This window comes from Archocentrus centrarchus, chromosome 13, assembly GCF_007364275.1.
Source record: "Archocentrus centrarchus isolate MPI-CPG fArcCen1 chromosome 13, fArcCen1, whole genome shotgun sequence".
Taxonomy (NCBI): Eukaryota; Metazoa; Chordata; class Actinopteri; order Cichliformes; family Cichlidae; genus Archocentrus; species Archocentrus centrarchus.
The window spans coordinates 33711183-33724120 of NC_044358.1; the positions used below are offsets into that span (position 1 = coordinate 33711183).

The window sequence follows — 12938 nt, forward strand, 5'->3', positions numbered from 1 at the left end:
ATTACAAATGGTATTAATCCAAAGTAACATTATTGGCTGTATGTTTCATTTGTTGCAGTCTCTGAGGTGTTAAATAGGATCTGCAAATTAATTTGGCATATTATTTGATGATTTATTTGACCACATTGATTAAACCAAATTTGAGGAACTATTCATCCACTTTCTGCCACGCACTCAGTAGGGTTAAGTGGTGAATCTAATTTGTCCACAAATGCTGTGCCTTCGTCTTCCTGTGGAGGGCAGCACATAAACCACGGCGTCTCCCTCGTCGTCCAAACCGAGAAGAAGAGGAAGAGGAGGAGTGCTGACGCGGCTCTCCTGTCCTCATTCACCGACGTGTCAGTCTTCTTCTACCCGGAGCTGGTCACTGCACACTCATGGCACCCAAAAGCAGCAGCAAGCAGCAGTCAGAGGAAGACCTTCTCCTCCAAGACTTCAGCAGAAACCTGTCGGCAAAGTCCACAGCTCTGTTTTACGGGAATGCGCTCATCGTGTCTGCCATCCCCATCTGTGAGTACCGGAGAGCAGCTAGCTGCTGCTAACTAGCTTAGCTAGCTCTCACTGAGAGGAGGAAAAATCAGAAACTGTCCCTAAAAATAAGCTTACATTACATTTACAACGTAAGCTCACTAATGTTCAGAGATAACACACAGTGCAGGTAGTAATATTGAACGGGAATGCTAACGTGGCCTCCTGAAAACGTTATACTTATGATTTGGAGTGCGCTTACCTGTGAGGTAGGAGGATATTTCTTTAAAAAGTTAGTTTGTGTTATGTTTGTCTTTCTAGGGCTGTTTTGGAGGATCTGGCACATGGACCTTGTCCAGTCTGCGGTGCTGTACGCTGTGATGACTCTGGTCAGCACCTACCTGGTTGCTTTTGCATACAAGAACGTCAAGTTTGTGCTCAAACACAAGTAAGAAGGAGAAATCTGCTGCTCCACTCCTGACCCATTCTCTTTCCTGCTCGTAGGTTTGCTTAACTAGGACTTCCTGTTACTTTATTCATACCTTTTTAGTTTTATTTAGACAGGGGACAAGAACACAGCGGTTAGATCAGAAATGAGCACTCAGACTCACTGCAGGCATAGAGCATTTTTAATTTGATCAACTTGATTGACAGATGTGACATTATTCACTGGGGAAACTTTGAAATCGGTTAAGAATCAACACTCGGGATTTTTTTTGAATAAAGTATTGTGTTGCTTCTGATTTCAAACTGCATCTGCTGTGGTTTGATGTTCTGAATTTGATTAAAGTCTCAATGCTCCTGATCTTCCTCTCGTCACCCTCCAGAGTTGCGCAGAAACGGGAGGATGCTGTTTCCAAGGAGGTAACCAGGAAGTTGTCTGAGGCAGACAACCGCAAGATGTCGCGCAAGGAGAAGGACGAGAGGTAAAACGCACATCATATTGCACACACAGGTTCAGCCATGCTGAATACATACTGTGTGGAGGATCTGCAGTTTAGGTGGCATTTTAAGCCAAATGGTTGGAAGTGGGTCATAAAGGCGTCTCAGCCTGAGCCTGCACTGATGCAGGTTTATATACCCCACTCAGTGATGCAGCACCTTTTTGTCTGTGATACTGGGAAAAGTTGAATTTCCATGTGACTACTTCTGGTATGTGTCAGTAAAAAGTGAAGTGGCTGCTTGAGCCTTTGAGACCCTTTAGCAGCCAGAAGTGCAGCTCTACTGGTCAGGGAGTGGGAAGGTGTGGATTGGATTTAGCAGTAGTGTTTGTGCTGTTGTGGCTTCAAAGTTCATTTGAACAAACTGACCAGGTTGAATATTTTCAGTGTTATGTGGTCCTGGTCTCCTGATGGTGATTATGCTCATCATTTATTATTGCTATATCTGAAAAAAAAAAAAAAAAAACCACAATACTATATTCTTGTCAGTATGTCACAACACCCCCTTCTGCCAGGGTTAGCTGTTAAACTCCCACTGCAGTCTTTTCTGTTCACACACGAGACAACCCATTCATTCTCGCCATTCTTACTCTCGTGAATGGCACCGTACAGCAAAAGTTAAAAGTATGATGATGTATCAGTAGAGGGGCTCAGAGGGAGATGTTGGAACAGTTTGAAAAGATGAGACTTTTTGGAAAAAACTGAGGGGGGTGGATGACTGCAGTTTATTTGCTTCCCAGTTTGACTTCTTCTGCTCTTATATTTGCGCTGATGTGGCAGTTTTATCTGAGTGGGGACACCTGCCGTTCACAGGGCTTTCAAATTGTTTTTGGCATAGCAGGGGGGCATGCCAAAGTAGCAGGCGCCTTATGACCAAGACCGAAGCCATGACGGCAGCAGGCGATATGAATAGTCACATGGCAGCCGTGAACCAATCAAATGGCTCAGATTGAAAGAACGTAAATATTGCCACGTGCGTCCACATTGCGCTGGAAATGGAGACGGCGGACGGCGCAAAAAAAACATTGTTTTAGGAAAATTAAAAAGTAGACGGCGCAGAGTGGTGGAGTAGGTGGAAGATGCGCCTGCCGCCGGCATAATTTGAAACCCCTGCATTCAGGAGAACACTGCAGCGATACTCGCGCCCTCAGCGCTGGCAGAAATGCTGATGGAGCTGTTGCAATGTCACTGTTTGCGCGCAAAGCAACCAATGTGGTGAGTATAAACGGGCCGTAAGTCCATTTTGACATGGACCACGTCATTTATCTTCACACACGATCTCTAGCAAAGTCTGTAAGGATGGTACGTGTAGATGAAAGGGAAGGCATTCAGTTTTCATCTCCTCTGTCCAGGATTCTGTGGAAGAAGAATGAGGTCGCTGATTACGAGGCCACCACCTTCTCCATCTTCTACAACAACACTCTCTTCCTGGTTCTCGTCATCATCGCCTCTTTCTTCTTGCTCAAGAACTTCAACCCCACCGTGTATCCTTTTTCCTATTTCTCGTGTGTTTGAAAAGTGTGAGTATATTTAAGTTGGAAAGGTGTGACCTGTTTTGTAGTAGCATCGCTTTGCAACTCAAAGCACATTTAGTGCTTTAATAGATTTTAACAGATGAACAGAAAACTTATTGTTCCAGGCTTACGCTACATATTTGCACATGATATCGGAAACTTATTTATTTATTATATTTACCTTAACCCACCTTTTTCCAGCAACTACATTCTGTCCATCAGTGCCTCTTCAGGGCTCATTGCTTTGCTATCCACTGGCTCAAAATAAAGGAAGGGTGGGGAGAACTGTTGGGATGGGATTGGAGGATAGGGTTAAGGAATTGTACACTCAAGTTAGGAACAGGGTTGACAAGGGGAATATGACATTTCATGTTCATGAAATTCATGATCAAATTACTTCCAGAGGGTTTCTACAGATCTGCCTTGTTTTTGTGGGATTTTTCTAACAAATAAAGCAAGTAGGTATACTTGTCCTTCGTTTCAATTCATTTGTGTGATGTTTGAGGTTTTTTTTTAAAGAGCTTATTTAAGATAATAACTGGATTTTGTGTGATTATTATATCATCCTTCCATTGGCTTAGACACAGATGTTTCCATTGGCAATGCTTTTTATTTCTAATCACTTTCATGTAGAGTATTTACAGAGAAACCACTGTTCAGGAGGGGAAACAGTACAAGACACAACTAGAACAAAACTCAGTGTCTCTCAAGTCTTTTTCATCCACCCGTCAACATGTAGAATCGGTTACATCTGAATTTTCTTCGGTTGGACTGATACCCAAACAGGAAACCTTGGGTAAGAGTTGATGTGGTTACTGGATTTCAACTGGTTGAAAAACAGCCACAGATGACTTGTTTGTTGCTTTGTTCCATTTTAGTCCTTAGAGTTCCTCAGGCTGCAAAACTGTTGTAAGAAATTGAGAAGACAATGAAAACTGTCACTGTCCTTTCACATGTCAGGAAGGTTAACGACTCCCTTTGCTCAAATGAACAAACATTACATTTCCTAATACCCATAAGGCAGCTGTACTGCTTGTTTTCAGAGTTGAGGAGAAGCTACCAGATCAAAGAATCAGTTCTCCCATCATGTGATTAGAATGCTACCAGAAAATAAGGACCATGATGGAGCTAAGTAAGCACATCACTCAATAGAGAATAATGACAATTTAAAGAATCCATCTCAAAGCAATTTCCTCTTCTTAGCTACGCTGTCAACATCTGTTTGATGCTTAAAACTGTTTTAGATGACACGACAGACAGATTAGGCAGTCACTGAATATAATCTGCATCTATGATCTACATACACTTTTTAATTTTGCCTTTCTTGTAGGTCAGAAACCAAACCCCCATTTACCAACTTGTAATGAAATACATCCCTGAATTTATTCCTATAGCAGGAATTCAAGGCACTCTGCCAGGTGGCCACAGTCCAACAGTGACTGACTCAAACTGATGGGAAACCTGTTGACTTGCACACAAACTTAAAAGTTCATGTTTGCATCACAGTCGCACATTTTTTTTTTTTTCCACCACCAGAAGCTACAGAAAAGGAAACAAAGCAAAAACTGATTCTGAGTAGAAAAACGGTTCAGGTGCTGTTTCCAGATAGAGAATGAGAAATAAGCAAAATCTTACATATATTATTCCTTTTCACGACTCTATAGGCATTTTGGATCACAATGATGGCTCCATGCAAGTCCAACTGGTTGCCCTCCAAGGGCAGGCTTCTTAATTAAGCTGTGAGCCAAATGAAACTTATTGTTTCACCCCAAAGCATATTACAGCATATCTGGCAAAACATGGTGATTGTAATCTGAGATTTCATCTGATTAATATATAGACAGGGCGTTTGTGATACAAGTCAACAAATGTGCACCAAGGACAAGGCAGTGACTCAGTTGGAACCTGGCCAACATTTCTGCTGATCTCAGAGATGGCTTTGTTTTCCACACGAAAGAGAACAAAAATAATGCATCAAGGTGACAACCATGAAATCTTGAGGGTCGATCCACGTTGAAGTCCTTATAAGAAACATGTAATCTCATTTGTTACGTTTCATTAGAGAAGCTCATTTTAAAAATGATTCCGTTATTAATGCAGAATCCATTCTTCACGATGCCAATAAAACTCAAATTTGAACTTTATTCCTTATAAATAGGACTTGATTGTCTTTTAGGAGACAAAAGTATATTTTATCAGGATGGAAGAGGACAGAGTGGAGAGCGACCTAAACACTGCAACCGATGCAGTGATACTGCAGAGGAGCAGGAAAGTGACTATTTACATGTTTGTATATGAGCCACACACTGCAGTGAAGTCCTCATCTGCACGAGAGGCTCTGCGGTGGTTTTTCCATGTTACACGGTATGTCTCGACATTCTATGTACATTTAACATCTTCAAACAAAAGCAGTATTTCAAAATGTCAAAATAAATTTCATATATATATATATTAACTACTCTAGAATAAATACTGTAATCTTTGCCACATCCCAAACACCTTGCGTCTGCGCCGCATTGTGCCATTAACAAGCATTTTTTTTGTAGTCATTCTAAACATGAGCAGACCAGAGGCGGGTTTTCCTTTTACTTCATAGATTCATCATAAGTTTAAGTCCATAATCTTCAAGGTTCGCTGAAGCAATCTAGCGATGCAGGTTCAGTTCACAGGCAGAAACGAGCGTCTCCTCAATGAGTGCAGACCGAGAGAAAAATGGTCCACTTTCTTTTTCTTCTCTGGGATGCTGTGAATCAGAGCAGCAGCTCCTCGGAAAAGACACACGGGGGCGACATGCTTCACTCTCTCCTCAAACAAGAGTCCAGTTTGCACTGGTACTCAATGTCCCGCAGTGCTCTGTTACAGCGGGGGTTCATCGTGGTCAGCGGACAAGCTTGCACTCCCTTCTGTTCTTAAATTATGTGCTTTGTCAAAAGGAAGAAAGAGGCACACTATAGCAGGGGAACATGCATCTGGTGGTTAATACACTCACGATTTGCAGCCTTTCATATCCAATAAATACTATTTTGCACTATTCTAAATATGGGACAGAATATATTTGGTAGGTATTCGAAGACTAATTCAGGCTAATAGCGAGTTGTTTTGCTGAGGCTCATTCATTTTAATAAAGCTCTATATTATGCGCAGGTCACCTTGTTGCTGCTTAACATCTCTTTTCACAGGGAAGACTTTTTTTTTGTTTTTTTTTCTCCCCCCCATGACTTGAGCGCATACCTCTGACACTGGGGTTTGGAGTTTTATACGTTTATGGTAATTCTGTTTGCTGCACTGCATAGCAATTTAATGAAAACACTGAGTGGGGGATGTTCAGAATACAACTGTCCACTTTCCTGAGATACCTCTGATTCCTAAGTCGAAGATGCTTGCATTCATGTATTCAGCTGTGGTACAGTAGTACTCATAAATAAAATATGTGCCCAATATGAATTTTGTGCTCAAATTATATTACTTGTGAGTGGAAGTCTGGACCTCAAATTTGCAGGCTTAAGGCTCGCAGGCCCGAGCCACTGGCTGAACTCAAAGGATGTGGGAAGCAAAATAAGTGACACAGGCATCTCATTTAGTAGCTACTATCAAGGTGCCCTTCAGGAAGGCACTTGAAATGCGCCTGCTTTGCTTCTTTTTGTTTATCTACCAACTGGAAGTGAGTGTAAAGGATATCTTAAAATGAGGGGTGGTAGTTGCAGGACAGAGTCGATGTGGTGCACTAAAAGATGAGACTGGATATGAATTTTTACATGGACTACTTTAAGATCTGCATAGTTCTATCTTCATGTGGTAACACTTTGATTTGGGAGGAGCATAAATTTTAAATCTGCTCAAGTGGATTATGTTGTGTTTCAGGCTGCAAAAAGCGGAGTTTCTCAAGCATAACGTAGCTGAGCTGGGCACCTGAGATGAACCTGGTAGAGCTGATCTGATCAGGAGAAGGCTCAAACAGACGTAGGTACAGTATGCAACACTGGACTTAGCAAGGTTGTCTGTTCCAGGCTGAGGCGGGCTAGAGCTGAGTGGGGCCCGAGGAGAGAACCATGGACATGAACACTGAATGGAGGGTCCAAGGTAGCAGTATGGTTAGGTAGGTAGGTACAGCTGACCTCTTGGAAGTCCACTAGCCTGGTCTAAGAGCGGTAGTCCTTCTTACTGTATGGTCTGTTGCCCAGGATGTGGTCAATCTCTGACACCACATGAGAGGTCATCTTAGGAAGGACCTGAGGAGGAGAGAGAATTGCTGAGTGTGCCTGAAAGGAGTGAAGGAAGGAAGACAGATGTCTGAAGTCATTCAGGTACAGACTTGGGACAGCTTTTTGATCTAGAAAGAAATATCAGTGGATGATAGCAGAGGATGCAGATGAGGACACACAGGTTACAGCGGCGTGTGTGTATGTGTGTGTGCTTGTTCTGACCTGTATGGCCCCGAGGTTCTCAGTGAGCTGTTCAGGGTTGGATGTTCCCAGAAGGACTGAGCTCACACCTTCATTTCTTAGACACCAAGCTGGAGAAAAGCAGAAGTAGACATTCAGTTAGTGTCTATTCAAAAGCACACTTCTTTTTCTGATCATTACGGTCTTCAAACAAACCAGAAATATAATAGAACTCCCAGCATTCTTATTTCCTTGTACATAACCTGGATGCACATATCTATGTATCACAAGGGGAGTGCAAGGCTCCTTCACTGTATAAACTACACATTATACACCCAGCCATTTTATTCATCCATAGGGATGCAATGAAAACACAAGTGGATCTGAAAAGTTGTGTTCATGTGTAGATGGGGAGGCGGAGGGAATATTAAACCCGAAAGACAACAAATACCCAATGAAGGTGATGAAAAATGTGCACGTCTTACATAAATCAGCTCCTGTCTGACAGGTCTGTGCATTTATGGTTTCAAAGCTTTGCTTTAAGCTGCTTCCACAGTATTTGCTATAAGACAGGAAAGTCTTACCCACAGCCAGCTGAGGCAGGGTACATCCCAGCTTCTCTGCGATGTGGTTGAGCTCCTTCAGCTTGGCTTGTTGCTTCCTTCCATCCTCGCTTATTATTTTCTCCTTCAACCACTGATAGGACTGACAGCAGAGAGGAGACGGAGATCGAATGAGTGAGTAAGAAAAGGAAAGACGTTATGATGAAGAGGGAAGTAGAGACAGATCCAACAAGGAAGAGTATATTTGGAAGCAAAATGAGGGCATATGAGAGGAAATGGGAAGAGGGAAAAGTCAAGGAGAAGAGGGAAAGAGACAGAGGCTGTAGCATGAGAGCTGCAAAACTCTGGAGCTGTTGTATAATTTAATTTATTACTGCACAGACAGAGGTGCAGTCCTAGTGCTACAGACATGGTTTAATTTCATCATTTATTTAATTAAAGACAACTTTTATTGATCTGTTTGTTCAGCCCGTATCAGGGACACGCTCACTGCAGTCGGCTTAAGGATCCAAAACACGAGCTTGGAAGTAAAACAAGAAGACGGCAGCTTAGAAACATAAAGCGAAGAGGAGGATCTTCTATTTTAGACATAAAAATGTACATTTGCATGTATGAAATGAGTATATTTAATAACTACACTGACAAATCTCTTACTTTAAAGGTGAAGATGCAAGCTATAATGACTTTGCAAGAGTAGCATGCTGTGATAAACTGGTCAGGAATAGCTTTCTAGTTCATTATTATAACACTCTAAAAGTCTGTAAACTGGACACACTCGTGTCCAAACTTTTGACTGGTACTGTACATCTTATAGTTTCAGCATGAACCAAATGAAACCTTTATAAACCTGCCCCAAATCTGGTCTGTCTCATGTCTTAAGCCCTCCCTTATATCGACACTGCAGCGGGTAAGTCATGAATCCCTGATTTGAATCTGTTTCTCACTTTGGTTTCGTATTTGATGAATCCTCAGGCTTACCTTCATGGAGGCCCTGGATGATTCAGGAATGCCATTTTCATATTTTCCTGTGATGATGCCGCATGCCAGCGGTGACCACGTCATCGCACCGACTCCTGTAACCATGGACACGGGAGGTAGTTGAAGAGGAGGAGTTTTAGTGAGATGAATTGTGCCAGAAGGAAGGAAATGTGTGAGAAGAGTGTCAGAAAAAGTGAAAATGTGAGAGGATGATTAAAACAGTGGAAATGAGCAACAGAGAACGGGAGAGAGAGAGAGAGAGAATTTTTGAACCACATTTAGGACGAACTTGGTCAGAAAGCTTCACGGCAAAAACTTGCCTATCTTATGGTAAAGTTCAGGCAGCTGCACCTCTACTTTCTCCCTCTGGAAGAGATGGTACTCTGCCTGCTCACACACCGGCGGGATCAGATTAAACTGTCTCGCCACAGAATATGCCTCCTAGAGATAAAGAGAGGATTCAAAAGAAAGAGAAAAGATGGTCATTATGATGTCGCACGGGGCTTTGCTGTTCATCTCTAATGTATCATATATTGTTTTAAATGTTGGTATGTAGGAGCGCAGGTTTGGACTTATACTGAAGGGATGAGCTAAGGGAAGAAAAGAGAGAGGGAGGGTTGTTAATCAGCTTGAGGGAGCGTGGCCCAAATTCAAATGCATGCTTCTCAGTAAGTCAACAAATCAATATTTCATATCACAACTCGGAGGCACCGTGTTCACCTTTCCTTATCTATTCTTTCCGTGTATCTTTCAAGAGCAAATGCCAGCGGAGGCACACACACACTTACTCAGAGAAAACAACACTGCCATTGTTGCTTCTTTAAATACCCTTTAATTTAGTTGGTTTCCTGCTGTGGAACACATGTCAGGATGAGAGCACAGTAGGAGTGGGAGTGTATTCTGCGTAATGCACGGATAATATCACTGCCATCACTCAGTTTACAAATTACCACTTGGCCTTCTGTGCTGTAGCCCGTGACATGTGCCTCCAGCCTGTGTGTGCGGCCATGCATGCAACTGCGTGTGCATGCTATGCTGACGAGACCCCACCACCACCACCACCTTCATTAGTGATGCTATCTAAATTACACAGTGTTCATCTGGGCCTGTGTTTTTTTTATAAAGATATCTGCTCCCCTTCACACAGACAGACAGAGAGAGAATGTCAACACATTGCACTGTGCTTAGAGGGAGAAGAAGGGTGATAAAGAGACCAAGAGAGATAAGAAAGAAGAGGATGGATGCTACGTCCTTGAGTGTCACTTCAGGCGAGTGTGCATTTCATAACTCTCTGCCTCATGTATGTATTCATTAATGCACCAGTAGTTGAAACAGGAAGTGGATTATCTCTGACAGGAAAAGAAAACAAAGCCAGAAGAAGCCGCTGTGCCTGGAACATTTACTGAAAAAGCCTTTTTTTCTCTCACTCTTTTACAGTCTTTTTTTTCCCCCTCCACTTCCCTCCCATATCAGCTCGGTAATTACTCATTCATTTTCAATACTGTGAAGATGCTTGACCTCCCTGTAGGGATGTAACATGATAATAAGCTGCTTAAAAAGGATCATAAAGATGTCCAGGTGTGGAGAGCCCCTTTGAAATAATAATGATTTTGATATCCTTTGGATCCTTTGAAATGTTTTAAGGCAAGTTTCCAAATGTTTAAAGTAAAAAAAAACACCACACTTTGACGATATGAAAAATATGTCAGTGCATTAAGGAAAATAAAAATCTATTTGGAAGTTTTCATTCTTCTTCATTTCAGTGATACCTCGCATGGTTACACTAGAAGCTTGCTGCTGCTTACCATGATCTCCATGGCCGTCCACCGAGATGTCCCCCAGTACATGGCCATGCCTTGGTTTATCACATAGGTCATGGCTCGAACAATCTCTGTAAAGAAATGCAAGTTATCAGTCACCTGAGCGTTGGTTTAGTCCACCATATGCAGTTCAGTTTTGCAGTGGTGATAGAAAGGCTGAGAGACATCATCAGCGATATTTGCGGGTGACTGTGATCTGTAGTGAGAGAAGAGTGCGAGTTGAGGAGAGCCTAGAGAGATGGAGGAACGTTCAGGAAAGATGAGGAATGAAAGTCAGGTCTAGACGTATTTGGACAAAAACATCATTTTGTAATTTTGCCTCTGCACACCACCAGTGGATTTGAAATCAAACAATCGAGATTGAAGTGCGGGCTTTCAGCTTAAATTCACAGGATTTACCAAAAGCTTTTTAGGAATTTACAGCCATTTTTATGCACAGTCCTTCAAGGAGGCTTAAAAGTAACCAGACAAACTAAAAATAAATTAAAACTCACATGAAAATCTTTTGAAGTCTATGTCAAAGTCTAGAAGCAATGGACATCACCAAAATCCTGTGCTCTGCCCGGACTTTACTCCAGCCAGCTTCAGCTGCTGCTTGTTTGTGGGTCTCTCCGCTTTCAGTTTTGTATTTGAAAAATACAAGCATGCTCTCTTGGGTTGAGATCAGGTGACTGACTTGGTGATTGAAGAACAGTTCATTTCTTTGCCTTGAGAAACTCTTGGGTTGCTTTTGCAGTTTGCTTTGGGTCACTATCCATTTGCACTGTGAAATGCTCCGTGCGGTATTTGGCTGAATCTGAGCAGAGATCATAGCACTGTACACTTCACCATTCATCCTGCTGCTTCTATCAACAGTTACATCAATAAAAACTAGTGACTTGATTCCACTGGTGGCCAGGCCATAACATTGCCTCATGTTAGACAGATAATGTGGTATACTTCAGATCATGAGCTTTTTCTCTCCTTCTCCATACTTTTCTCTTCTCATCACTCATTCACGAAGGCATCTCTCATGGTTGTAGACTTTGCCAATGATATAATGGTGAACAGCTACCAAATGCAACGCTTGGAATCAATGCAATATTTTAGTTAAAGCCTTTGGATTAAAGCTGAGAGTCTGCACTTCAGCCACATCTTGATTGCTATATTTGAAATCCACTGTGATAGTTTATGGAGGCAAAATTACAGAAATTGTCCAATTATTAAAAGTGTGTATGGGTGGGAGATAGTACCACAGATGAAAAGAGAGGAGGTGGGGCTGGAGGCTGATGGAAGGATGGACAGAGTTAGGACTGGATATATCAGAGGGACAGCTTGGATTGGACAGTTCAGGGAAAAAGTAGAGAGGTGAGAGTGTGCTGGGTTGGACTTATGCAGAGGAGAAATTTGGTGAATATTAAAACAAGGACAAACTTAGACCTCCTGAACAAGGGGAAAAGAGAAAGGCCAAAGAAAATTATGATGTGGCTGTGACAGAGGAAGAAACAGAGGACAGAAGAGATGGAAATAAAAATGACACCCTGCGGCAACCCCCTAATGCAGGTAGCCGCAAGAAGAAGCAGATTCAGCCACATATGGTAAAAACAAAATATGGCAATAACATAATCAGAACATTAGGCAGAAACCTGATGCGATGGGCAAAATATTTTTTTTTTATCAGCAATTGCCAAGACACATGAAAAGACAATGCCAAAGCAAAGATGATGAATAAAACCTCAAAAACGAAACAGGAAAAAAGAAACAAAGAGGAAGCAGCTGTTTGTAAACGGGCCCAGAAAACTAAAACCAGTAAAAAAAACTAAAAGATTAAGAAAATGAAAAGGCAGCATCTGAGATAAATGAAAGAAGCATCTTATTCATTTTTTTTCCAGTTTTTGTCGTGACCTAATCTAAAATAAATAAATTAATAAATAAATTAAACCCTTGCAAGGCCACCTGCCTCCTCAAGTCTGTTTTTTTTTTTTTAAAACCTGCATACGGCTCATCACCCCTCCCTAACAACTCTGGGGACAAACTAACAAGCTCACATACTAAAACCCTTCTGATCACATTCAAGCCACTGCATTTTTAATGGTACAGTTAGCTCCAACACTGCTGTCTGTGAGAGCCAACGGCAGCCAGGGCCAACAAAAACTGAGATTAGGACTGTCATTAAGGTTATTCATCATCGCCCTGTGCTCACTCCAATTATAGTGCAATCGTTCACTGTGGCAGGACTCTTGTTTTTCACTCCGCATAACTGTTATTTGGCAAGACGGCCGATTATGCGGGG

The 12938-nt window shown here is 42.0% G+C and overlaps 2 protein-coding genes across 4 annotated transcripts in view; one reads left to right on the forward strand and one right to left on the reverse strand.

Moving 5' to 3' along the window:
* Nucleotides 1-292: 292 nt before the first annotated feature.
* On the forward strand, nucleotides 293-3411 carry ssr3 (signal sequence receptor, gamma). Its single transcript, XM_030743805.1, has 5 exons — nucleotides 293-510; nucleotides 790-916; nucleotides 1296-1394; nucleotides 2762-2893; nucleotides 3125-3411. The coding sequence occupies exons 1-5, from the start codon at nucleotides 378-380 to the stop codon at nucleotides 3189-3191; spliced, it is 558 nt and encodes a 185-aa protein (XP_030599665.1). The 5' UTR covers nucleotides 293-377; the 3' UTR covers nucleotides 3192-3411.
* A 102-nt stretch (nucleotides 3412-3513) lies between these two features.
* kcnab1a (potassium voltage-gated channel subfamily A regulatory beta subunit 1a) overlaps nucleotides 3514-12938 on the reverse strand; it is a 111926-nt gene continuing 102501 nt past the window's right edge. For all 3 annotated transcript variants that reach the window (XM_030743803.1, XM_030743802.1, XM_030743804.1), the window contains exons 9-14: nucleotides 10652-10737; nucleotides 9167-9287; nucleotides 8847-8941; nucleotides 7890-8010; nucleotides 7348-7436; nucleotides 3514-7152 (exon numbers count right to left, since the gene is read on the reverse strand). In XM_030743803.1, coding sequence (XP_030599663.1) covers nucleotides 7063-7152; nucleotides 7348-7436; nucleotides 7890-8010; nucleotides 8847-8941; nucleotides 9167-9287; nucleotides 10652-10737 — 602 coding nt within the window. In that variant the 3' untranslated portion in view covers nucleotides 3514-7062. The remainder of the gene's footprint in view (nucleotides 7153-7347; nucleotides 7437-7889; nucleotides 8011-8846; nucleotides 8942-9166; nucleotides 9288-10651; nucleotides 10738-12938) is intronic.

Coding starts and splice junctions, on each gene's coding strand:
- ssr3 (XM_030743805.1), top strand. CDS start 378: ATGGCACCCAAAAGCAGCAGCAAGCAGCAGTCAGAGGAAGACCTTCTC. Junction 1,395..2,761: donor CGCAAGGAGAAGGACGAGAG/GTAAAACGCACA, acceptor TCCTCTGTCCAG/GATTCTGTGGAAGAAGAATG. Junction 2,894..3,124: donor AAGAACTTCAACCCCACCGT/GTATCCTTTTTC, acceptor ACCTTTTTCCAG/CAACTACATTCTGTCCATCA.